This window comes from Copidosoma floridanum, unplaced genomic scaffold (assembly GCF_036245765.1).
Source record: "Copidosoma floridanum isolate Cflo_tuat_1 unplaced genomic scaffold, Cflo_Japanese_pri ptg000012l, whole genome shotgun sequence".
In the NCBI taxonomy this organism is placed as follows: domain Eukaryota; kingdom Metazoa; phylum Arthropoda; class Insecta; order Hymenoptera; family Encyrtidae; genus Copidosoma; species Copidosoma floridanum.
Window position 1 is genome coordinate 791047 of NW_028321889.1, and position 25049 is coordinate 816095.

At 36.4% G+C, this 25049-nt stretch overlaps 7 protein-coding genes across 9 annotated transcripts in view; 2 read left to right on the forward strand and 5 right to left on the reverse strand.

Annotated features, from left to right (window-relative positions):
- Positions 1–1040, reverse strand: part of Nca (neurocalcin homolog) — a 139502-nt gene extending 138462 nt beyond the window's left edge. The window contains exons 1-2 of one of the 3 annotated variants that reach the window (XM_089590136.1): positions 794–1040; positions 479–548 (exon numbers count right to left, since the gene is read on the reverse strand). The gene's annotated coding sequence lies outside the window, so the exon portion shown is untranslated. Of the gene's footprint in view, positions 1–478 lie in introns of all 3 variants that reach the window. The other 2 variants (XM_089590135.1, XM_014362741.2) reach the window with 2 other exon arrangements.
- Positions 1041–4954: 3914 nt separating this feature from the next.
- On the forward strand, positions 4955–6050 carry SmD1 (small ribonucleoprotein particle protein SmD1). The gene is made up of 4 exons (XM_014362685.2): positions 4955–5047; positions 5211–5287; positions 5425–5622; positions 5702–6050. Exons 1-4 carry the CDS (start codon positions 5034–5036, stop codon positions 5782–5784), a joined length of 372 nt encoding a protein of 123 aa, XP_014218171.1. The 5' UTR covers positions 4955–5033; the 3' UTR covers positions 5785–6050.
- Positions 6047–9000, reverse strand: APP-BP1 (Nedd8-activating enzyme E1 regulatory subunit APP-BP1). The gene is made up of 9 exons (XM_014362684.2): positions 8985–9000; positions 8306–8608; positions 8013–8177; positions 7711–7893; positions 7150–7645; positions 6938–7071; positions 6661–6863; positions 6431–6567; positions 6047–6348 (listed from the first exon to the last, which is right to left on the reverse strand). The coding sequence occupies exons 2-9, from the start codon at positions 8371–8373 to the stop codon at positions 6118–6120; spliced, it is 1617 nt and encodes a 538-aa protein (XP_014218170.2). The 5' UTR covers positions 8374–8608; positions 8985–9000; the 3' UTR covers positions 6047–6117.
- On the reverse strand, positions 8858–10220 carry LOC106646624 (putative palmitoyltransferase ZDHHC24). Its single transcript, XM_014362703.2, has one exon. The coding sequence runs from the start codon at positions 10031–10033 to the stop codon at positions 9203–9205; it is 831 nt and encodes a 276-aa protein (XP_014218189.1). The 5' UTR covers positions 10034–10220; the 3' UTR covers positions 8858–9202.
- A 3229-nt stretch (positions 10221–13449) lies between these two features.
- LOC106646647 (uncharacterized) lies at positions 13450–15157 on the reverse strand. Its single transcript, XM_014362726.2, has 5 exons — positions 14840–15157; positions 14338–14451; positions 14180–14248; positions 14017–14076; positions 13450–13902 (listed from the first exon to the last, which is right to left on the reverse strand). Exons 1-5 carry the CDS (start codon positions 14981–14983, stop codon positions 13735–13737), a joined length of 555 nt encoding a protein of 184 aa, XP_014218212.2. The 5' UTR covers positions 14984–15157; the 3' UTR covers positions 13450–13734.
- Positions 15158–16990: 1833 nt separating this feature from the next.
- Positions 16991–18440, forward strand: LOC106646370 (chymotrypsin-1-like). Its single transcript, XM_089590442.1, has 4 exons — positions 16991–17021; positions 17086–17420; positions 17788–18108; positions 18201–18440. The coding sequence occupies exons 1-4, from the start codon at positions 16991–16993 to the stop codon at positions 18438–18440; spliced, it is 927 nt and encodes a 308-aa protein (XP_089446568.1).
- An 841-nt stretch (positions 18441–19281) lies between these two features.
- LOC106646361 (uncharacterized) lies at positions 19282–22274 on the reverse strand. The gene is made up of 7 exons (XM_014362407.2): positions 22196–22274; positions 21384–21742; positions 20973–21008; positions 20747–20914; positions 20530–20651; positions 19576–20389; positions 19282–19287 (listed from the first exon to the last, which is right to left on the reverse strand). Exons 2-7 carry the CDS (start codon positions 21714–21716, stop codon positions 19282–19284), a joined length of 1479 nt encoding a protein of 492 aa, XP_014217893.2. The 5' UTR covers positions 21717–21742; positions 22196–22274.
- Between the last annotated feature and the right edge of the window lie 2775 nt (positions 22275–25049).

The following is a 25049-nucleotide window of genomic DNA, read 5'->3' on the forward strand; positions in this document are numbered from 1 at the left end:
AGAGGTGGATGACGGAGGAAAATAAACAAAATAGATAACCCAGACGACCATACACTCGAACAACTGGTGTGTGTGTGTGTATAAGGAGGTATAAACACTTTCGTGCTGTACGAAGCAGACGACGTGTAGGTACTTACTTATCTTGTACACAATGATGTGCCATAGAGAAGGAGATACGTTAATGAAAGGCAGACGCATTAATAATGTACAACATCATCCGCATCGATGAATGGAGCTCGAGGAACAATACGTATATACTTACCAGTGTAAGGTAGAGTAGTATACAATACAATATCTATGGTACCTATGTAAGTGTGTGTGTATACACCTACGGCGCGCATTGCGGAGGAGGAGGAGCAGAACAGGACGTATACTTGGAGAGATAAAATTAAATTAAATTAAATTAGAAAAAAAAAAATAAATAAAAAAAACCAAGATAATAACACAGAGAGAGAGAGAGAGAGAGCTCGCACGATACCTTGAGAGAGGAAGGGAGAAAGGGGTTGTCGCTTGCAGCTTCTTCTTCCGTCTCGCCTGTATCTGCCACTCTATATATTGTTGTGTATATACAAGGCAACACCAACGTGAGTAAACTGTATATACTGTGAGGCGTTATCACTCCTGCTGTTATCTCTCTCTCTCACTGTTCTTCTAGCGCAGCTCGTTGCGTGTGCGAGAGCGAATTATATATTGTACCCAGGAGTCGGCCAGTTATACTTCCTCGAGCACGAGGTAGACAGACAGAGAGAGAGAGAGATCTTTAGATCTTTACGAGTAGAGACTCAACACACACCTGGTAAGTGTGTGCAGCTGCAAACCAGCTCACGAGACGAGCTTACAGCGAAATTTAAAAACAACAACAATGTTGAGAAAACGGAGCGCGACAGAGGAGTCTATATAGCATTAACAATGTGTGTGACTCGCGAACTTTAACCGATATATGTTATATGGCAGTCACACACATCAATCAACACACGCGCGAGCGAAGGACAGTTGTATATGTGTATATGCGTCAGAGACAGAGCTCTAGCAGAAGAGAAGTGTCTTGCAGCACTGGCAGCTTTGAGAGAGAGAGCAGAGCATCAGATCGCGGCGGTGGCGGTGGCGGCGCTTTGCGCACCATAAACACGCACACGCGAGATAATATATACATATATATAATTATACATAGTGCCCCGAGGGGTGGGGGGGCCCCCGCGGGGGTGGATTTGTTTGAGTGAGTAGCTCTGCGGATGTCGTATCTTGGTAATCTTGGTTGTCTTTCTCACTTTGTTTACATCTTGGCAGTTGGGACGGCCAGGTGGACGCCGCGCAAATATAACCTTTTTGTGACAGAGTGCTTCGTTACAACCGCAAAGTACAGCGATCACATGGAGTATATATTTGCAATGCGCGCAATACATGAGAACGGCGAGGACAACGGAGATTTATTTCTTGTACACGAATTCTCTCTCATCATCCTTATATTCTATAAGTTCTAACGGTTCTGTAATCCCCCCCCCCCCGCACACGTTTGCAGATTGCGTTAATAGACATCTCCCCACTACCTCACTACACCCTTTTTTTTCTTTTTTCTTTTTAAGTAGTTCTGTATAACAATATGCTTTAATGAAATAAATTTAATTCTTTAATATACTGTTCAATTTTCCTTCATGAATCCGATTGAGGCGATAGTTGCATGTGTGCGGGGAGGAACTTAACGCATTCCGGCAACACGTGCCTCTATTATGTAGATGAATGAATGAGTTATCGGAAGCGGGTATAGCGTTTCTGTGAATCGCCTCTGTTACTTACTATTATTATCTTTATGCTTATCGTATAAGACTCAGAGCTGAAAAAAAAGTTTACGTGTGTACTATACCGTGTCCAAGAGCCCCCATCGCCAACGGTCAGCGGTCATGGAGATTGCCAATTTTTCGCACTAAAATTAACTATCTGATTGGATAATTGTTGGCTCGCGCAAATTTTTAAGTTTCATCTACACCCATACACCTACTCTTTTTATCGCCTTTTCCAGAGAACTTTGCGTGGAGTTCGATTCGACAATCGACACCCTTATTTTTGCACATTTCCGCCACGCAACCAGTCAAGTCGATTTCAGTATACTGTAAGGGTGAGATTACATGGAGTCTGGCAGTCTGCAGACTGGCAGAATCGCGCTAAGTTTAAATTATGTTTAAATTATAACATCTCAGAATAATTTAGTAAAATAAAGAAAAAATTGTAATTATTGTCATAACAGAATAAAGGCTTAGTTAGAAACAATTTCATTTACAATAAAACGTGTCAAATATTATTTTATAACTTTTTTTATAGATTTATGTTAACATCGCACAGTCGGTCAGTATAGGGTCACTGATGTAACCTGGTATGTATAACAATATGTAACTGTGACAAAACGTTTTTCGTCGCCTTTTTTTTCATAAATATTAGTTCATACAGAAATGCAAATGTATTACGATAATTATTTCTTTGCTTACGTAACAGGTTTTAAATATTAATATTGAAACATATTTTAAACTTAGCGCGATTCTGCCAGTCTGCAGACTGCCAGACTGCCAGACTCCATGTAATCTCACCCTAATACACTGTCAATTAGGCACAAGTAGCGCCATTACAACGACTAGCGACTAAATTTAGCACAATCTCAAAAACGTCGCAGAACAAAAGCTCTGATGGCAGTTGTCACTTGTCACGTTGGTAGCCGTATCGAGATTCGCTAAAAGGAGGAACATCTGAACGATAACAAAGTTAAAAATCAAATTTACCAGCAAGGACATGCCTAGAAATAGTAAAATTTGTTGTGTCAGGGGTTGCCCCACAAAAAAAAGTGACGTAGTCAATGGTGGGCCCATTAAGTCTTATTATTTTCCAAGCGAAAATATTGAGCATAGACGTGAAAGGAGACGAGTTTGGATTGAAATCGTTAAAAAACAGTGGTAACATTTTTTAAGTACTCTTTAGCTTTTAACTTTTAATTAATTAATTAGAAAAAAAAAAGAAAACAAAATGTCATTTGATCATAACCTCAATGTTGTTTCTTGGTATAGCAATTACGATTCCGATTGGCAACCAAAAAAAACTCACCGAATCTGCAGTCTTCACTTTGTTGGGGGATTAAAAAGCGAACATCCGTGCCATCCTGGTTATAATCCTACGATTTTTCCAGGAAAGACAACTGTAAAAACAGAAATTAAAGCCACAGCACGTTTAGCACGATTTCAAAGGTACATCAAAAGAAATCCAGTCACATTGCCTTTGCAGTACGAAGATAAAAATAATAAAAGGACTTTAAAACCATCAAATGTCATGGATACAAATAATATTAAGTTGGAAGACCTAAGTCAAACTGACTGTGTTGATGGAATTGTAAAATGCATTCCTCAATATAGTGATTTTAGTAGTCAAGTGAATTTCATAGACAATATAGATTATTTCACAGGAACGAATTTCATTGTTTGTAATAGAATTATTGAAGATCACAAAAGCGATGCAGAAACTCTTATTTTTCAGTTATACTGAGCTTGATCAACAAATCTATTGATAAACTATAATCATACTACGTTTGTGCCTTTACATTTATTTAACTTGTACCTACACAGTGTAAGTGGACAAGTTGAATACAATGCGTGAATAATTAAGTAACTTATAATTTTTGAACAGTAACATTTTAAAATAATTTTTTAAACAAACTTTTTTTATGTGAACTTCAATCGTCTTGAATTTCGCGTGAACAATTTCGACAGATTTCAAAATCAGTGCTTCAAATATTTAAAAAATGTATACTTTAAGTAATGAAAACTTTACGCTTTTGTTACAAGAGGCTGTGAAACTTCCAATCCAACTAATCTAGATTAAGAATGTCATTAAAGTTTATAAGTAAAGTATAAATATTTTTAACATGCAAATGTATTGTTTTATTTGTTCCTTCATTCCTTACCATACTCTACCTAGTTGACTAATAGTACTAGCTTATTTCAAAAACGAATGTTTTAATTACTAATTACTCTTAAAAGTTACAAAATAAAGCAAGTAAGTAGAAGGACAATGAGCTGACGTAAACTCGAATTTCACCTTACCAATTTACAAAATCACTGATGCCAACTGCCAACATTACAAAACTGGCAGGTTAGGTTAGGATTACCGAATACTGCGTTGTTTTCATCAATACCTATGTACGTATATGGATCATTGCACAAAAAATGCAATATTTCATGACGCCCACGTTTATTAAAAATGACGGTTCGAATTATTTCGAGTCAAATCTTTTTTTGAAGTGGTGTAAATCAATTTTTTCTAAATGCATTTTTGAGATCATGACGAAAAATTTGGGGGTGGCGACTAGACATTGATTTTTTAATTTTTCAAACATATACTTAGTTTAGAACCGGAAAAAAAATTGTATTTTCAAGTACGAGGCGTTTCATTTGTGAAGCCTACTTTTGCCACTTTTAAATTGCGCACCACAAATGATTTAATTTTGCCAAGCGATTAATTTTCAGACACTGGGAATTAATTATTTCATATTTCGGAATGTACGATGACTGTCAATTTTTTGCAGCTCCAAATTTGAAGATGGCCAATTGCAGTTTCGTCGAGAGAGTACAGAGCGTTTTTCCCGGTAAAATAATCGTAACGCCCCTAATCTCGGAGGGATTTGAAATCATCGATTACAATTTATTTACGAAAAGGTATAAGGTGCAGATTTGGCAATCGAAATTTCGTTAAAAAATAAAAAAAAAAAAAAAAATGCATTTTAACTAAAGTAGGTTTTTAATAAATGATCGTAGAGTCAGGCCCAAAAGTTTTCAACTAATTTGGACTTTATATAAGTTAGAAAAAATAATTTAAAAATTCTAAACATTTAATTTAAAAAATCTTAATTAGGGCGTATGAAAATATCGCAGTTTTTGTGAAATGACCCATATATTATACACAACATGTATAGTATGAGCAGAGTTTGAGAGTACTCAGTTCGTATATTCGCCGGTGTGATATTTTCTCCGATATTACGTTAATTTTTTCACAGCATCATGAAACTTGTGAGGTAATTTAGTTGATACAATTCAGTATTTTTATAAAAAAATTATCAAGCTTTTAAGTAACTTATGTTTTGTTATCTACTTTGTTTGGGCATGAGGGAAATGAGTTTCTAACCTTGAAATAAGCGTTGTGGTTACTTTTTTATGATTGTAAACAATTTTTTTCAGGTTTTTGATGAAACTCAGTCATGAAACAGTCACGATAGAATTGAAAAATGGAACTCAAGTACATGGAACCATAACTGGTAAAAACATTTAGTTTAATTGATTTTAAAGTAGGATAATCATAGACATTAGTTTAATTTATTTTTAGTATGTAATATGGCTACAATACTCGTAACTCTACAAACTCCATCGAAACATTAATAATTCATAATTGCAGGTGTGGATGTAGCAATGAACACACATTTAAAAACAGTCAAAATGACTATAAAGAACAGAGATCCAATACAATTAGACACTCTAAGTTTGAGGGGAAACAACATCAGGTATTACATTCTCCCAGATTCCTTACCTTTGGAAACGTTACTCATTGATGACACACCTAAGGCGAAGGCTAAAAAGAAGGAAGCTGCTCGAGGTCAGTTTAATTTTCGTTCAATTGTATCTCATATTACTGCTGTAAAACTCACACTATGTTTTCATACAACAAATTTCAGGAGCAACAAGAGGCAGAGGGCGTGGAGGTAGAGGAGCTCGAGGAGGACGTGGGGGTAGAGGAAGAGGCCGAGGCAGACGATAGTAGTAGTAACATTAATCTTTAAAGCAATTGAATTCGACGTAGCTTCAGTTAATCTTATTTTTTCACGTGCAAAGTGTTTAGGACCGAAAATTTTTAACGAGCCCATAATTAATTATTGATTTTTATACAACCAAATATAATATTACTTAAGGTATTTATATGTATAATACTTTTTTTTACTGTAACGTCAATGGATCATATAATGTTTTTGAATCAAATTATTATCCTTTAATAATAAACAAGTGGTGTATAAATAATAAAATTGTATTTCTTCATAAGTCCATAATTATACACTATACATGCAGTCGTGGTTTTGTCATTTTTACTATAAATTTAAAACGAGTAAGTAGTTCCAGTGCATGTGGCTGCATCGTAAATGAAAGTGTTGTTGATGGGTTTGTACTGATGTGTGATTAATTTAATAATTTCCTGAGCAGCAGCACCGCCAATTGTAGAAGAAACGGAATGTAGTTCGGCACCACCAAATCTACATAGTTCATGTATATAATCATCTTTAACTAACGCCCCTAGTCCCCATTCACCTAATAATTTTGAAACACAAGCCTGTGAAATAATAATGCATACAATGAATGAAAAACTCATGGTAATGCAAAAATACTGATGGGGTCAAATTCGTTTTTTATACCTTGAGTTTGACAATATCAGGCTCTACGTGATCATCAAATTCACCAGGATAAGCATTGTACTCTGTATAAAATTTTTCGACTCCTCTTAACGCTACATAGTAAACCATCAAGCTTTCAGAATTTTCTAAACTTTGTGCTAAAATTGATAATAAAAAGAGTGATTAATATTGAAATATTTCTTATTTGTTCATAAGAAAAAATATCTGTTTATTAATAATTAATTGTATACCTATTTCGTTGGCATTTATCAACTTGGGATCATATTCATCCGCGACAGATGTGCCTCTTTGTACTCGCAATTCATCGGCATGTCTACAGTAGAGTTTGACATCTGTTTCGTTTATTGAATCAGAAGATTTACCTAGTTGTCTCAGTAATTGAAGTGTTCTCCTCCATACTGCTTCAACATCAGCAACTGCTTGCTTATGATACCTAATGAATAATTCAAACATTTAGCATTCCAACATTGTGGTGTCAGTCATAAGAATGAAATATAAATCACGTACAATTGTTGAATAGTAACATATTTTTCAGTATCAGAAATCATGTCTGGGAGAGCACCTTTCAAAGGTAAAAGGCCATTACCTTCGTTTTCCATGAAATCTCTAATAGCTTTTGCAATAATCCAAAACGTTGTACTCTGAAATTTAATCAAGTATTACCATACAGTAAAGATATCAATTAATATTAAAATTGTTGTTTAAAAAAATAAAATTACCTTGGCATGTAAATTGATGCATTTGTCATCATTGAACACTTCTTTGACACCAGTTGGTACAGTTGAAGGACAAATGCAAGTAGTGACTGCTTTTAGTGCTTCTTTAAAATTTTCCTCATCAACGGGATTTTCGTGTTCGTCTTTTCTAACACCGTCTTTAATTAACTGTCTAAATTCATCTTTTTCAACCCTGTTCTTTGGTATATCATCATGATTAGATAGCCACTTTTGTAAGCACTTGTAAAGAATAGTAAGGTAAGGTGTGTGTGAATGATCTTTTAAGTCATAGCTTTCCAAGTCTATGCTATCCAAGTGATTTTTCAATGCCTCAAATGGCTTGTCAAGTCTTAAATCAGGCATCTCATTGTCAGGATGTAGCTCCACAATTGTGTGCTCTTTGACTTGAATCCTTATGGATCCTACAAATCCTAGTGTCTTACAAACTACCAAGGGAATATCAAGCTCCCATAATTTTTTTGAAAGCACAACGAGTGATCTAAAACCAAAAATGTACAATTTGGTTTGGTTCTCAACCTGCAATGGATTTGTGGATAAACTTACTTTTCTGGCACATTACTGGCAATAACAATCGTAAAGTTGTTAAAAAAATCTGGACTATTGTGTAAAATTTGGTCTGGTCCTTCATCGATATAGTCTCCTCGAACGTCAGAATTTAATTCTAATAGCAATTGCGTTGCCACTTGCGCGCGTGATTTTCCTGCGCTTTCGGCATCTAGAAAAAAACTGTTTGATAGAACCTTTGATTATTCAATATATTGTAAACTAACAGAAGCATCCTACTACAGTGTAAAGTTTTGCTTGCAGTAACGCACATATTTTGATGTAGCAAGTGAAAAACTTACTTGGACCCAATATCCTCATCCAAAATCTTATGTCCGTCGATAATCGTAAAGGCACCAATTCCAGGTAGTACAAGGGACTTGAGAGTCTCGGTGCCTAAAGCATTGGCATTGATTAGACAAACGTGAGCTGCTTCCAGAAGTGCTTGACCGTGGTCATTCCATAACCTGTAAATTATAGAAAAAAATGACAAATAAGAAAGATGGGTTTATTGAAATCTAAGGAGGATTTTATTTTAATAATACTACTGCAAATAAATAGATCCAACAGATTTTTATTTCTCACGTGGACTTACCTCAGTTGTCTGTCGTACTTTCGACTTTTTTCCGATTGCTCGGGTGATTTAGGGGATGGCGAGGCCATGATTATCCGAGTAATCGATTTTTCGTTTAAAGTATATATTTACACTAATCAAGTACTCGTACGCAAATCTAGATTTGTTATCACAAGCACTTTTCACACGTCAGTCTATGAAAATAGGTTTCTCTCTATTTTTTTATTCACAAATGCCGACGGCAGACGCCACTAGCCTGAGTTTTGATAAATTTTGTATCAACCTAACTTTTTTGACACAGCCGGTATACTAGAGTTGGTACACCTATATTTTAATAATATTTTATAAGTATATACTTAGTAGGAAATTTGAAGTATAATCATTATATCACAACACGATCTTGTTTTAGAGAAAAAACAATTTTTTTTAAAATCTTTAATAAACGACTTACTATGATTTATTTTGAAATAAAACATTAGGAGCTCTTGTTGCATAATATTCTTTTAATAAATAAATAACATTTAATACATGTTTTTGTACTTTTCATTGTTTAAATAAGTAATGGTACCATTGTTAAGAAAAATGTATACAAAAGATTAAAAATAATCAAAGACTCAGCCTCTGTTGCTTACAAGCTAAAGTAATTACACTTCTCTGTAAAGTTCAAATAACAATAGTTTAATAAAAATTACATAAATACCTGCAAATGATAATCTCTGTACACACTTGCTTTTGGTTAATTAAAAATATAAACACATTCAAAAAAACACGAGTATATATCATTTCCTAAAAGTCATTTGATGTAAATGAATTTATGACGATGTGATTAGAAAAATATGTAACAAAGTACAACATAAATTGTAACAATACATATAGCTTTGGTCCCTTGGATGAGATTACATTCGTTGTCATGAATGTTCATTTGCACTTTGTGCGCCAAGTCACACCATCCTGAGGCAACTTGGACTGTAAGTACGGAAGCAGCCACACCAGATACCACCTGTTGCCAAATACTTCTCTAATGTTTTGCCTCCAACCCAGACTGTAGACATAGTTCTTCTTGTTCTTCTCATGAGCGGTGCAGCCTTTAAAAACCAAGTCAAACTGGTACAGGCAGAGCACACCCGTGAACAACATTCCCACAACGGTGACAATGTAGAGCATCAAGTAGAGCTGATTGATAGAGCCGTCAAAGCCAAAGACGAATATGGCCACGGGAAAGACAAGCTTGACCAGGGTCATGGGGAATTCAAACTCTATCCTGCTCCAGATGAACTGGCTGTTGTAGACAAAGGCGTAGAGGGTGGCCAAGAACATGTAGACCAGGAACATGAGAAAGTAGCGTTGGTTGGAGTGGCCCACGCAGCAGCCAGTGAAGAGACAGTGGTGGTCGCGCTTGAGGATACACGCACCGCAGGTGTTGCAGTGCCAAGAGCGTGGAGGCGCGAGGCACTCACACTCGGCGCAAAATCTCCAGCCGTCGTCGGGACTGGCCCGGGACGCGTGCACGAAAACTCGCCGCGCGCTCGTGTCACAGAGCACGGCGTAGGTAAAGTTCCCGACGATGTTGAACATCAGGAAGCTGCCGAGGGTGAAGTGGAACACGTAGAGGAGACTCCCGGGCTGGTAGAGCGCAGGCAGCACCACCCACAGCTCGAACCAGTAGATGAGGGGCACGACGACCAAGAGGAAGCCGACAGACAGAGCGTCGGGCAGCGCCCGGGGCAGGACCCGGCTGCGTAATTGCATCGTCCTGGCGATGTAACGAGGACCTCTCACAGTTTTGCAGATGTCGATGGTCAGGACGCGTCTCCGGGGCTAATTTTTTCACTGCTCATTATGCAGGTGTCACGTGCTATTTACTATACCCGTTGTTGTGTCAACAGCTGAGAATGTAAACAGAAACCTTCTGCTCTTCTGCCCAACCATGGGTGTTTTCCGCACACCAGCAAGTAATTTAAGGTTGCGCTCTACGCTACCATCAGGTCGCTAAGTCAACTACCTTGAATCTGCTTGAATTAACTGCAGTTACTTACTGACCTGACGGTAACGTAGAGCGCAAATTTAAATTACTTTTGCTGGTGACGACGATTGCGGAAAACACCCCAAGCGGCGTTACCACCACGACCTACGTAACTTTACAGCCTCTGATTTTATCATTCTGGTAAAGAGAGCACGGTGTAAGATGTACGTGAAGTTATGTGTAGTAATTAAAGAAATTACTACTAAATAATGCCATATGGTCGATTTTATTAAACCATATGAATATCTCTATTTTTAGAGGTCAACTTTTGAGTAAAAAATAGATTGTAAACTTGCCGCAAACAGCACAAACTACGTCAACTTTTAATTATCTATCTGTAAGATTAGTTGCGGCTGGTTTGTAATTATCAAAGTGACTTTGCTGTAAATAGCAATAGTTATTTGGATCAGCGCCATCTAGCGGTCTTAATTTTTTGGCCAAAAGTGGCTCCTAAAATTCTCAATCAGAGCATTCAGCATTAGAGCTATTTAGTCAATTATAAACCAGCCGCAACTCATGATAAAGCTATAAAATCAAAAAATAAGAGTACATGTGTTTTTGGCGGCACTTTAACAATCTATCTTATGCTCGAAAATTTATCTTCAAAGGTATAAATACATAGGAGGTCGATTTTTTGGTAGAAAATAGATTGTTAACTTGCCGCCAAAAACACACGTATTCTTATTTTTTGATTTCATAGCTTAATCATGAGTTGCGGCTGGTTTATAATAGATTAAATGGCTCTAATCCTGAATGCTCTGATTGAGAATTTTAGGAGCCACTTTTGGCCAAAAAATAAAGACCGCTAGATGGCGCTGATCCAAAATAATTATTGCTACTTACAGTAAAGTCACTTTATTAGTTATAAACCAGCCGCAACTAATCTTATAGATAGATAATAAATAGTTGACGTGATTTGTGCTGTTTGCGGCAAGTTTACAATATGTCTTTTACCTGTAAATGAACCCTGAAAAGTATAAATATTCCACTCATCTTATACGGCTCATAAAATCTACCATATTTACAAAATTAAAATACTTTAGACCTTTTATCACTAATTTGCGGAAGCACAGCCCTTTAACTTTCTAGTTTAAATAAACAGCTAACTTACATAATATGTACATACCAAGATTTGTGTTACAGAAATCTTGAACAATGATTAAATAGATACGTAAAGTATTAAGTCCAAAAGAGACAACTAAAGAAAAAAAGTTTAAAAAAGAAGTTCAGTTACACAGGAAGAGTCTCCTAAAAATGGAGCATTGGATCTCACTTAATTTAAATCGCTTTACAATTTATCTTTTACCTAAAAATCGACCTCCAAAACTATCAATATTCTACTTATCTTATATGGCTCATAAAATCGACAATATTTATAAAATTACAATACTCTTGACCTTTTACCATTAACTAATGAAAGAACAGCCCTTCAACTTTAGATTTCCAATAAACAGTTAACTTATATAATATGTACATAACAAAATTTGTGTTACAGAAATCGTAAATCACGATCAAATATACACGTAAATTAATCAGTCGAAAAGAGACAACTAAATTAAAAAGGTCTTAAAAAGAAGCAGCCACACGAAGAGTCTCCTAGGAATGGAGCATCGGATCTCACTAATTGAAAAATGCATTTATTACAGAGATGTAAATTTTAAGTGTTATAAGTAAACAAAGAACCCAACCTTCTCTGATCAAGTGAGATCCAATGCTCCATTCCTCGTATGAGACTTTTCGTGTGACTGTGCTTCTTTTTCAGGCCTTTTTTCTTCGGTTGTCTCTTTTGGTCTGATTAATTTATGCTTACATGAGTTAATGGTAAAAGGTCAAGAGTATTGTAATTTTGTAAATATTGTCGATTTTATGAGCCATATAAGATATGTAGAATATTGATGTAAAAACTTGCCGCAAACAGCACAAACATCGTCAACTTTTTATCTTCTATCTGTGAGATTAGTTGCGGCTGGTTTATAACTAATAAAGTGACTTTACTGTAAGTAGCAATAATTATTTTGGATCAGCGCCATCTAGCGGTCTTGATTTTTTGGCCAAAAGTGGCTCCTAAAATTCTCAATCAGAGCATTTAGCATTAGAGCCATTTACTCAATTATAAACCAGCCGCAACTTATGATGAAGCTATAAAATCAGAAAATAAGAATACGTGTGTTTTTGGCGGCAAGTTAACAATCTGTCTTATGCTTGAAAATTTATCTTCAAAGGTATAAATACATAGGAGGTCAATTTTTTGGTAAAAAATAGATTTTTAACTTGCCGCCAAAAACACACGTATTCTTATTTTTTGATTTTATAGCTTCATCATAAGTTGCGGCTGGTTTATAATTGACTAAATAGCTCTAATCCTAATTGCTCTGATTGAGAATTTTAGGAGCCACTTTTGGCCAAAAAATAAAGACCGCTAGATGGCGCTGATCCAAATAACTATTGCTATTTACAGCAAAGTCACTTTGATAATTACAAACCAGCCGCAACTAATCTTACAGATAGATAATAAAAAGTTGACGTAGTTTGTGCTGTTTGCGGCAAGTTTACAATCTATTTTTTACTTAAAAGTCGACCTCTAAAAATAGAGATATTCAAATGGTTTAATAAAATCGACCATATGGCATTACTTAGTATTAATTTCTTTAATTACTACACATAACTTCACGAACATCTTACACCGTGCTCTCTTTACCAGAATGATAAAATCAGAGGCTGTAAAGTTACGTATTAAGATTTCATCGCTGTTGACTGTCGTCTGCTATTTTAAGTGGCCAGATTACGGAACAGAGCGCCAGTTAATTCAAGGTAGTTGACTTACCGACCTGATGGTAGCGTAGAGCGCAACTTTAAATTACTTGCTGGTGACGATTGCGGAGAACACCCCATACGACGACGCAAGCGGGTGAAATTATTCAAGTTAGCGCGAAAGTTTGGATCGAAGGAGTTGCAACAATAACTTTTATCTTTCCCCCCCTTACAATATATACTTACTGATTACTATGATATATATCATGTTTGATGAAAGTACATTGTTTTTTAGAGCAAATGTAGAGGTATGTGTGTATAAGTGTAGATATTTAATTTTTAAACATTAAAGAAATTACCAAGTACATGATTGATTTTGAACTCGAAACAATTAAATTTATTACAATTTCACTTAAAGTGTGTATAATTTGTACACAACAACGATTATAATAATAGCATATTATAATTTTCACGCAAATTTAACAAACAAAAAATATAAATTCAACAAAATTTCTTTACCTTTGCGTAGACTAGATATAATTATATTATATGTATCGGCACTTAAAAAATTTATCCAACATAAACACATTTTTTGCGCTAATTAATAATAAATAACCAATAACAAATAATTAAAGTACTTCTTTTGATTTATACCGTATTTCAAACTTTTCAAACTTTAATTGAGCCTCCTTAACTTGGGTAAAGGGGTCAAGCTGTCCACGTCAACCGAGAGTTCTCTGAACAAACGTTTCCTCCCAGCACGAATTATTGGCTCACTCTTTTCGGATTTCGCATCGTCTTCCGAACTTGTTGAACCCATGATTACATTTTCTTTTCCATCTTCCTGAAAATTCAATTGAGCGTGGTGATTAGTGATGCCGAAATATATTTTACCAAATGGCATTATCATCAAAATCAATAAATATGCGTAATACAAAAAAATATAAAATACACATACTTCACGGATTGATTTTTCCTCGGGTTCTTCGATCGATTGATAGGCTGAGTCAGTGGATTTCTGAAAGTAAAATTTTTAAATTCCATTGGTAAGCATGAGTTAAAATTCTGTATTGTATGGGTTCGACATTGAGAAGAAGTATATGCAAATAGCGTGATAATACCTCAGTGTTTATTTCTGTTTTACTTAATTGCCCTTTCGGGCTAGAAGTTGCGAGTGGCTTATTTGGTACCTGAACAAATAAAAACATGGCACGTAAATTTCCCAAAACAGTCCTTTACATTTTCATGTTACAATTTGTTCATCCGATATTATATATACCTTGCGGCTCCTCCACTCCTCTTCCACCATTTCCTTCAACAGACCTTCACTCCACAATGTTTGCAGCTGCTTGATGAATTGCTTCGTCAAACTCCGTTTGCAACTCCTTGCAATCTGGTAAAATAAAAAAATAAAAATCATGGGATGCCTCATGAAATTATTTTGCGTTTTCTTTGGATGAATGTAAAAATGTAGAGGTGCCATTTTAACATCCCTATACACTTGTTTTATGGCAAAAGAAAAAATGTATGAAAAGAGTAAAATACAGAGAGTATACAGTTAAGATACCAAGTTGCGCAAAAACACTACCTGCAGCAGAGAATGCAATATGTACACGTAAAATAACAATAAGCTGGTCACGGAAGACTGTTAAAAGTATACTTATAGCTCGAGAGAGAGAGAGAGAGAGAAAGATTAATGTACACGTAACATGTATAACAAGAAAAGCGAGAGATCGAAAATATGGCAATAAAGAAAGGAGAGAGAGAAAAATAAGACTCACGGTGTGAGTCAGCGATGTCGAATTTTTCAAAGTCAAATCAACGTCTTTTATTGCCGATGTGTTGTCCGCAATGATTTTGGCAAACTTGTCCAACGTCGTTGGCTTGGTCCTCGTTTTGTATCCCTTTACGGTATAAGTAGCCATGATAACGCGCCAAAGTTGACTGGACGAAAAATGATAGTATTGGAAAAGTTCTTCCGAAGGGCTGGCTGGACGATGCAGTGACGTTAAATTCCAAGCGGAGACTGCGAGCTGCCCGGAGTCGAGCTGCGACAAGTTTCCCCTACAAGGGCTGGCTCGCGGTGGGGACACGACAACCACATAGACCCTGTATGATTTTGTTTGCTCTCGCGTGGTTATTTGGTTTTCCCCTCCGTTTACAATATGTTTATATCTTTCTTTCGTACCGAGCTTGAGCTTTTCTCGGAATTCAAAGGGGCAAAAGGTTGGCGCTCGCGCTACACGAGCCGGTTTCCGGTTTCGACTTGTCGACAAGTTTTCCTCAGCGATCGAACTTGCTTGTTCGGCGATTGGTTTGCTCGTACAACATCTATTTTGGCTTCGTATATGTGAGATGCTTATAATAATTGTTGAAACTACAATATTCGGGGAAATGCTTGTTTGACGTGATGTTTAACTATATAGGCTGTTATATCGGCTCGCCCGAAAATTTATTTAAAATGTTGAGTTTCTTTTTTTTTTCTTTTTTTTTTTTTCCCGTGTACCTATTGTATTTTTATATTTCACACATACAATTTATAATTGTCCCTATATAGTAGAAACACTGTAAGTAGCATATATATTATACTTATGGTAGTGCTTGAGCATATATATTCTAGCTCTCTCTCTTTGCTGCTTTTCGGTGTAATTAATTAATGTTTACACTGTGGTATATATATGTCTCTCATTCTATGTGTTTACTTAAGTAAATAGAATTATGATATATACACGTGGATACATGTTTTTTGTCAATTAGGTAAAATTACGATACAATGACCCAAGGGTTAATTACCCCTACGCATATAAAAATACACTTATACAAGTATACTGAGAAATCACTGTGTACACAATGCTACACGAGTTTTTAAATATGTTGTACAACGTGAGCGTACGCACGTCCATTGGGGCACATTATCTTATTTCCATCCTCACTAAATTACTGAGGTTTGTTAAAAATTTTCAATTTAGGTTTTTGAAACTTTTTTCTCTACAGCTATTTGACAGTGTGATATACATTTTCATTTCTCATATATTTTCAACCATGAGTGTTGTATGGCAAATAAGTGAATGTTACACGTTACCCACGATGAATATATACAATGGAAATCTTAATTTCTGCCAATAATATTTATTTTAATATTTTTAATGAACATAAAAAAATTTCCATTGATTCTGCTTGAAGTCAATCAACTAACAAAGCTAGAAAAAGGCTTTTTACCTCGTACTGGTAAGTCTTTTACTTGACACTGGATGAATCATTAATGAAAAAAATTTAATTCTCGAGCGAATGAGTTGAGACAAAACTAATATTTGTTTTTAAGGGCAAAAGTAAATTTATTAATTAGGCAATAATTAACTTTTTTTCTCAATATGATCTTTGGTTATTTTGGAGTTGCTTTTTGTACATCCAACTGAAGTGAAAGTACATGTATTGTGCAAACAATAATTTAAGTACATAACATCACCATCGAAAATTACTTTTCTTGTTGCGTAATATAAAAAGTCTCGACTTCTTCAGCAAGTGTTATTTAACATACGAAAATAAGTTTTTATCGTTATTATTTACTATGTAGTAATGTGATTACATTTGCATTTAAAAAGAAAAGGCACAAATAATGGATGATAACAGGTAATTTGAAAACGTTAATTTTTTTTCCAACGACTAATTTGAGATTCGTTTGGTATATAAGAAGAACCACTTATAGAATTAATAACACATTGACAAACTAAAATTTTACCTTTACTAATTCTTTTTTTTTTTTTTTTTTTTTTCAAAATCCTAAAGAACAATTGAAGAACAAAAAATGTGTATCAAAACAGTTTTTTACTTTTATGTTCCATTTATTATTTCTATAATAGTAAAAAATGGTAAGTGTTTGATGAAGTATACGTTTGTGGCAAAAGACAAAAAATTACTCAAAAACCACGAGCATGTCATTTAAATATAGTTACCAGAAAATATGTAAGAGCTGTCTCAACGTATTGTCATTTGAATGAAAGTTGTAATACACAATGAAAATTTCTAGTTCAATCTCTTGAACGTGAAAACATAAACGGTGGCCTGGATGTCAAACTTGGCGATTATCCTTATCACGTGCACGTCGAAATTCAACATAGCACCACGAACACCATCGCCGACTGCAATGGTGCCATCCTCGATGATATTCACGTGGTAACAGCTGCTCACTGTATAACCAACGACAAAGGAATACTTTACGACCCGATGACCATTAAAGTCGAGGCTGGAACGATTTACTTGAAAGATGAACCCCTGTACCGAGGATTCGTCAAAGGAATTTACTTACCTGCCGAATTTTATCGGGATCACAGGATCGCACATGCGGACATTGCTGTATTGAAAGTATGTACAGGAGCGTAAGTGGAAAATAAATATACGTAAATTTTTTTTTTTTTTAATTTACATGCACCTAAAATTTGACAGAAACGTCGTCGTTTTCTGGTTAAAAAAGATCCTTGTGAATTTCTACGCAGATTCTATAATGATGACCCCAGAGTAATCCACAAGGATCTTATAAGCAGAGATTGACTTGCGTCGTACTTACTTTATGCTACTTTTGTATAAAATCATCATTTAACGACAGTATAAAATCTACGATCGTTTTCTAGTTACAGTGGATTTCCTTATGGATTCCATGTAGGTGTCCATAAGGGATCTTTTATAGGGGGAGGTTGACTAACGTTGTACTTGTTTCTTGTTACTTTTGTAGTTGGACACAAGCATCGATTTCGAAAGTAGCAACGGTACGATCGACCGGATAAAATTGGCTGAGAGAAACAAGACGTACGAAGGAAGCGAAGCCGATTTTACCGGGTTCGGCTACAACGACGTCAAACACATCGAGAAGCCAGATGGAACCTTCCGCATCGAGGGATCGTCCAACGAGCGCCTGCACCACGGCGAGACTCTCATTCTGAGCGAGGACGACTGCTTGCACTCCATCAGCAGTAAAACAGTGCTGAACTTTGACGACCAGTTTTGTGCTCGCATGAAACAACACTCGGGGGACGTTTACCGGGGCGCGTGCAGGGTAATTAAATTTCAACGCGTGACCGTGACAACATTATACTTTTGTCCACCAACGTGAACGCGCACTGGAAAGATTTTTTTTTTTTGTTCCAGGGCGACAGTGGTGGACCACTGGTTGTAAGCGACTTTGGAGCCAAAAAGAAGATCCTGGTCGGCGTGTTGTCGTTTTCAACGCCCTACTGCATCGAAAAAATACGATCGTCTCGGTACACGAGAGTTTCGCGTTACGTTGATTTCATTGAAAAAGCTTGGGCAGATCAGATTTACGATCCGGCTGTTAAATACACCGAAATTCAAGTGAACGATTATACGTATGATAATTGTGTACTTTGATGTTGCGCTAACAAAAAAGAAAATAATTAAATCCTCATTTTTTCCATGGAAAATATCGTGGTTGGCTAATAAGGTTTTATTCATTCATCGGATGACCCTTTTTTTAGTCTAGGGACATTCACACATACACACGTGACGACGCAGTGATAAACTGATTAATTAAAATTTATTAAAAACTTTATTTTCACATCGTATTATTTTAAAAAACCGAAAAATCGCAACTTTTGACGTCTAATTTCAACACTTTCGCGCTAAATATATATATATACAAATGTGTAATACGCGTATGTACAAAATACGTGTGGCGGTACAAATGTTTTATCGAGCATCGATACCAACGTATTGCACGATAATTTACGAGTTAAATAAAGTAAAACCAAAGCCCCAATACCAGGCGCATACGTGTATTAGAGTTGGAAAAAAAGAGGCGGCTTCTTTTGAAAGGATGAGAAACACTCGTACACCCACTCATAGTGGACCAAAGGGACGGACTTGAGCCGATCGACCAGAGCGTTACGATCTGCGGAATAAGTGAAATGTATATGTATATACTAAATATCCTCTTTGTGTCGCTTTTGTAAAAAGAAAAAAAAAAAAAAAAAAAAAAAACGCTACTTACTCTTTGGTACATTATAAAATTTACGCTCTCCCACGATGCAGTATTTCTCCCGGCAGTTCTCGAGTTCGTGCAGCTGTTTCGGTCTCCGGACGACCAGCGCTCCGTGAAATTCCAACAGCTCCTGAAAAAACAAGCATTGCGTTGAAACACTAAAATCAATTGAGCGAGCGATCAATGTCAAGCGACAAAAACCGATGATTTGAGAAATAATATGGTCCAGATTTAAAACTAAGATAAGAATTTAAGTGACATATCGGAAGATGCAAAAAAAGAAAAGAATAAATAAATAAAAATCGATAATAACTACTACTTGAAAATATTCGAGAAAGTGATAAAAGTGTCCATACAAAAATTATGAAATAAGGGAACAAAACTAAAAAAAATTTCGATTAAATTTGAAATAAAACATTTTAAATAGACAAATATACGAATGTAGTGTGAAACCTGGACTTGATTCCTCGTGATTGTTCTTAAGAAACAATGAAACGAGCGATACGAATATACAACGCAGAGTACCTCGAGCTGCCTCTGACTGAATCGCCCAAAGGGTCGGGCACAGACGACAGCCACACCCTCGAGGAGCAGCCTGCCGCTCTCCCGCGCCACCCTCGCCGCGGGTAGCGGTACCTCGGGCTCGAGGCGCAACTCGTAGGGCCCAGCCTCGAGCAGCCGGCCCACCCCGAGACTGTCCTCCAGCCAACGCGCCGATACGAGGTACTTACGGTACCCGACCGCCTGGAGGTGCTCGAACCGCACCTTCCCCACGACATCGGACTCCGGAGCTCTGGCCACGGCGAGCACGTGAGTCACCCCAGCCAATGACGCCCCGGGTACCGACCACTTCACCCCGAACCGCTTCGAGAACTCCTCCACCAGACAAACGGCTTCCCCGCCGAGGCTCCTCGGCACCAGCAAGTGCAATTCCCTTGGACTGGCGTCCCCTGGGGCCGATGGAGCGACTGCCTCCACCTCGTCCTGCTCGGAGTTCACCGGGAGTCCATCGCTGCTGGAGACCGGATGATGCAATGAAGAAGAGGGGAGAACTGGAGGGTCGTCGCGATCTTCGGACGGCTCGGCCGTGTCTCGTTTGTGTGATCGGTTGGTCAGGTTCAGCCTGACGGAGCCCAGTTTGACGAAAGCCGGGACCTTCCTGCGTTCGCGGATGCGGCCGGCTTTAACGAATCGGTACGGGCATCTCCGCCCCCCCGCTCTCGACGGCTGCAAATGGTCATGCATTAACGGCTTTTGTTCTTCAACATTTGGAGTACACAATTGTGTCCACAGCTCCGTTGCGCCATCCGATTTCACTCCGTCGTCGAGGAAAGGGAATCTGAAAAACGATACGTGTGTGTACCTGTGGTTGGAAGATACCACTCTTTCGAGCTGGACGAGGATCATAGAGAACAAAGTGGTCGGACAATCGCTTATACGTATGTACATAGAATCTAAATGGTATAGGTGACAACTCACGTGTTCGTTTGTGACGAAATCGACTCATTGTGTCGACGAAAAGTAACGTGTTCCTCAACAGGTTTTTCAACGACCGAGCAATCCGTGGCATTCGAGTGAGGCTGTTTGGTCTCTGGCGTCACCTGAATTAAACAAAAGAAAAAACAAATTAGTCACGCGTTGATTGTGTTTTTAGACGTGAAAAACAATAATGAACGAAGAAAAACAAAGCACACACCGGATGTGGACTTTGCGAATAAGAAGAAGGGGATTTTGGGGGTGAGAGGTTTCTCCCCGATGATAAGGGTGGACTGAAATCCTCGAGTTCCGGGAGCCGTCGACCTTTGGGTGTTTGTGGATGATGCGGAGCTTCCCTGACGCGGGATTGGACAAAGTCCTGCCAAATCTGCGAACATGAAGAACTTTTGAAGCCGTGCCACAAATAACAACCGTTGAATTCTCACCTGCGAATCGTTGTGAGTCGCCGTATGATCTCGCATCTGAAAGAAAGTTAAACAAGGCGCGAGGAACTTTTATCATTACTACGTGCCCTTATGCTAATTTATAATTTTCAATGCTTTAAAAGAATATTTGAGACATGGTTTGTCTTTTTCGATACTCTCGTGTTTTCCTCAATTTTTGTTCATGCGCAAAAAGAAAAAAATACGTGTCCAACATTTCTTGATAATTTATATTGGAGATTCTATACGAAGAAAATTTCTTAAAAACTAATTGGGTCGTTGAATATCCTTTATTTCGCTTTTACCTAGACGGAACAAGGGTTAAAAAAAACTCCTTCGATACCGAAATAACCGGGTGGTTGATTTTACTAAGAAAAAAAAAATTTGTTCAAAATGTACAATAATTGAGCATACCTTTTCCGGCGGATCTTTAAACAGATTACCCGATGGACTGGAATCGGAGTCATAGAAGGGGATGGGCGTAGGACTGGGAACGCTAAACTTTAGCGGTTCGCACGAAGAAACCGACGAATCTCGCAGGGAGACTGCGTTTTGTACTATCGCTTGGGCTAAAGCCGTTCTTTTGGAGACCGTTAAATTCCTTCTTTTCAATCGACGTTGTATTTCGATTTTCTTGGCCCGCATGTGCATCCTCGTGTATTTGAGACCCGAGTAGGATTTTGCTGGGTATACTATGACCTGCAACTCAAATTCCGGTGATTTGGTCATATGGAATTCCGACGACATCGTTCATTCATAGAGTTTTGTTGTTGCTGAAAATAAGAAGGTGATCAGCGATGAAATACTTATACTCATCGGTATGCTTAATTCATTCACACTTTCGTGAAGATATCTCCTAGTTTTTAATTTTATATAAAATGTAATGAAACTTGGACTCGAAAGTTTAACAATTAGAAATAGTTCAAACGATAAATTTTGAAATTCACAAATTTTACCGTTACAGAGAGTATTCATTTATTGTAACGAACATAATGTCCTTTTTTTTAATAAATATAAATTTTGGATTTCGACGTTGCTCTAAACAATAATATTTCAAAGCTTAGCACGACGGAATGAAAAACTAACGCGAGACGGAGGAATGACGCTTTGACAGCACTGGTAATAATAGGTATTTTCTTATTCCTTCTTTTTTCTTCTCAATCTTCGAGAAACAACAAACGCATGGAACAACAGTTGGAAAAAAATAATAAAGCGTTGAAACTCACCTTCGGACTTTTAAGAATTCAGCAAGTTTATGTTATTCAGCAGCACGAAGAGGAAAGCAATAACGGCGATCAACGTGTAGTGGATACAAGTAAACTGCGCGAGGATTGGACGATAGGATTTATTTTTGAAAATCGCATGATTGTTTCTGTGATACATTTATGTGATTGTACACGTTATAATCGACTTCGTTGTGTCTGTGTGCACACTTACACACGGGGTGAACGTGTTTTTGTTTACATCGCTTTCGTCGATATATGCCTTTTAAATTTGTATACATATATCTTGCGTGTTAATGTAAATGTGATGCCCGAAAGATTAATTTCGTTTACTCTGTAATGCCGCAATCAGCAGTAATCAATACAGAATTTTTCTTTCCCATTGGGTGTATGATTTTTGGCACAACCAGTAACATATTTATGTCACTGCGTGTGATCTTTTTTGAATTTCAATGTTAAACAATCACTTGGTCCCAAAGTAATCCATACCCCCATTTGAATCAATGGAAACGTATTATTTATAAAAAAAAAGAGAATGTTGTTCACATAATCGTAAATCTTGAAATTTACGATTAAATTTTAAGGTGCAAAGATTTTTTAATTATTTTTTACATTAAATAATTGCAATTTTTAATAAAGTATAGAAAATAAAAAAATTTCTCAGTACTGTAAATCTCGAAATATTTTATCGTAGTATGAAATCTTATTGCAACTTTTCATTCCAATTATTATAATTAAGGATGTATACACTTTACTTAGTCAATATTAACAATAAAGTCCCGATTTGGATGCGTTTAGATGAAGTCCTTAGTCCTTACAGCTTCTCAGGGCACTTAAAGGACAGTCTACAGATTGCCAGACTCCATCGAAACGCACCTTTATGCCTTTGCATGATTTCGGGAATGCACAGACACCGTAAGGAACAAGTGATTGTTTAAAATTTTTTTACACGCAGAATATAATTAGGTGTTTTTTAGAGTTGTAGTGCATGTGTAAATAGATAGTGCTCATTTTGTAAACGTGTAAGTACGAAAGCGCGCACACAACAAGTTGCAAAGCAGACGGTTTCTATTTCATTTACACAGCATAATTGTTACATCGTTGTAGTAATAATTGTTTGGATCAGCGCCACCTAGCGGTCTTTATTTTTTGGCCAAAAGTGGCTCCTAAAATTCTAGATCAGAGCAATCAGGATTAGAGCCATTCAATCAATTATAAACCAGCCGCACCTCATGATGAAGCTATAAAATCGAAAAATAAGAATACGTGTGTTTTTGGCGGCAAGGTAACAATCTATTTTTTACCAAAAAATTGACCTCCTATGTATTTATACCTTTGAAGATACATTTTCGAGCATAAGATAGATTGTTAACTTGCCGCCAAAAACACACATAATCTTATTTTTTAATTTTATAGCTTTATCACGAGTTGCGGCTGGTTTATAATTGAGTAAATGGCTCCAATGCTGAATGCTCTGATTGAGAATTTTAGGAGCCACTTTTGGCCAAAAAATCAAGACCGCTAGATGGCGCTGATCCAAAATAATTATTGCTACTTACAGTAAAGTCACTTTATTAGTTATAAACCAGCCACAAATAATCTTATAAATAGACAATAAATAGTTGACATTTTTTATACTACTTGCGGCAAGTTTACAATTTATCTTCTACCTTAAAATCGACCTCCAAAACCATCAATATTCTACTTATCTTATATGGCTCATAAAATCGAAAATATTTACAAAATTTTAATACTCTAGACCTTTTACCATTAACTCATGTAAGCACAAATTAATCAGTCCAAAAGAGACAACTGAAGAAAAAAGACTTAAAAAAAAAGTTCAGTCACACAAATGGAGCATTGGATCTCACTTAATCAGAGAAGGTTGGGTTCTTTGTTTATTTATAATACTAAAAAATTACTTCTCTGTAATAAATGTATTTTTTATTTAGTGAGATCCAATGCTCTATTCTTAGGAGACTCTTTGTGTGGCTGCTTCTTTTTAAGACCTTTTTTCTTCAGTTGTCTCTTCTAGACTGATTAATTCATGTATACAATTCATGTTTTTGATGCTAGTTGAGACTTGTAACTTGTGCGTTATCAACCTTTGTTGTTGTAATATTAAAATCTCACAACACAAATGTGTGATATGTTGCAGAGGGACATATATCATATGTAAATAAGGAAAAATATTGCAGATTTCAGCGACTCAAAGTTTTTTAATCCAACGTGGACCATTACAACATTTTTGAGGATTAATCAAAATGAATTTATCACATAAAACAACTTGTTAACTTTTAATATTTAAAATTATTCAACAGTGTACAGACAAGGTCATTTAAATTTAAAAATTAATCAAGGTAGGATGGAAAGAATCTGCTTCTGCAGACTTACAATAAGATTTCAAAGCTGCTGGTGTAATCATCATCAATTATTTATTAAATGTAAAACAAATAAAGATTAACAAATTTTCTTCATTATCCAAATAAACACATATCCTTAGCATAAAATTATGAATTTTCTCATTCTTTAAATCTGAAACAACTCTGATTAGGTGAGATCCATCGCTCTATTTTTAGGAGACTCTTCCTATGTGACTAATCTTTTTTTTTAAGCCTTTTTTCATCAGTTGTCTCTTTTGGGCTGATTACTTTACGTATCTATTTAATCGTTGTTCAAGATTTCTGTAACAAATCTTGGTATGTACATATTATATAAGTTAACTGTTTATTTAAACTATAAAGTTAAAGGGCTGTGCTTCCGCGAGTTAATGATGAAAGGTCTAAAGTTTTGTAATTGTGTAAATATGGTAGATTTTATAAGCCGTATTAGATTAGAATATTTATTCACTTGTAGA

Excerpts from the sequence above, each read along its gene's own strand:
- SmD1 (XM_014362685.2), top strand. Across the intron at positions 5,288-5,424 it reads AGTACATGGAACCATAACTG|GTGTGGATGTAGCAATGAAC; the intron begins GTAAAAACATTT and ends TCATAATTGCAG. Across the intron at positions 5,623-5,701 it reads AAAGAAGGAAGCTGCTCGAG|GAGCAACAAGAGGCAGAGGG; the intron begins GTCAGTTTAATT and ends AACAAATTTCAG.
- APP-BP1 (XM_014362684.2), bottom strand. The coding sequence starts at position 8,373 with ATGGCCTCGCCATCCCCTAAATCACCCGAGCAATCGGAAAAAAGTCGA. Across the intron at positions 8,178-8,305 it reads AAGTACGACAGACAACTGAG|GTTATGGAATGACCACGGTC; the intron begins GTAAGTCCACGT and ends TATAATTTACAG. Across the intron at positions 7,646-7,710 it reads GCCAGTAATGTGCCAGAAAA|ATCACTCGTTGTGCTTTCAA; the intron begins GTAAGTTTATCC and ends TTTTGGTTTTAG.
- LOC106646624 (XM_014362703.2), bottom strand. The coding sequence starts at position 10,033 with ATGCAATTACGCAGCCGGGTCCTGCCCCGGGCGCTGCCCGACGCTCTG.
- LOC106646647 (XM_014362726.2), bottom strand. The coding sequence starts at position 14,983 with ATGGCTACTTATACCGTAAAGGGATACAAAACGAGGACCAAGCCAACG. Across the intron at positions 14,249-14,337 it reads AGGAGTGGAGGAGCCGCAAG|GTACCAAATAAGCCACTCGC; the intron begins GTATATATAATA and ends TTATTTGTTCAG. Across the intron at positions 14,077-14,179 it reads AAACAGAAATAAACACTGAG|AAATCCACTGACTCAGCCTA; the intron begins GTATTATCACGC and ends TTTTACTTTCAG.
- LOC106646370 (XM_089590442.1), top strand. The coding sequence starts at position 16,991 with ATGTCATTTAAATATAGTTACCAGAAAATAT. Across the intron at positions 17,022-17,085 it reads ATATAGTTACCAGAAAATAT|TTCAATCTCTTGAACGTGAA; the intron begins GTAAGAGCTGTC and ends GAAAATTTCTAG. Across the intron at positions 18,109-18,200 it reads TTTACCGGGGCGCGTGCAGG|GGCGACAGTGGTGGACCACT; the intron begins GTAATTAAATTT and ends TTTTTGTTCCAG.
- LOC106646361 (XM_014362407.2), bottom strand. The coding sequence starts at position 21,716 with ATGTCGTCGGAATTCCATATGACCAAATCACCGGAATTTGAGTTGCAG. Across the intron at positions 20,915-20,972 it reads CGACTCACAACGATTCGCAG|ATTTGGCAGGACTTTGTCCA; the intron begins GTGAGAATTCAA and ends TCATGTTCGCAG. Across the intron at positions 20,652-20,746 it reads ATTCGCAAAGTCCACATCCG|GTGACGCCAGAGACCAAACA; the intron begins GTGTGTGCTTTG and ends TGTTTAATTCAG.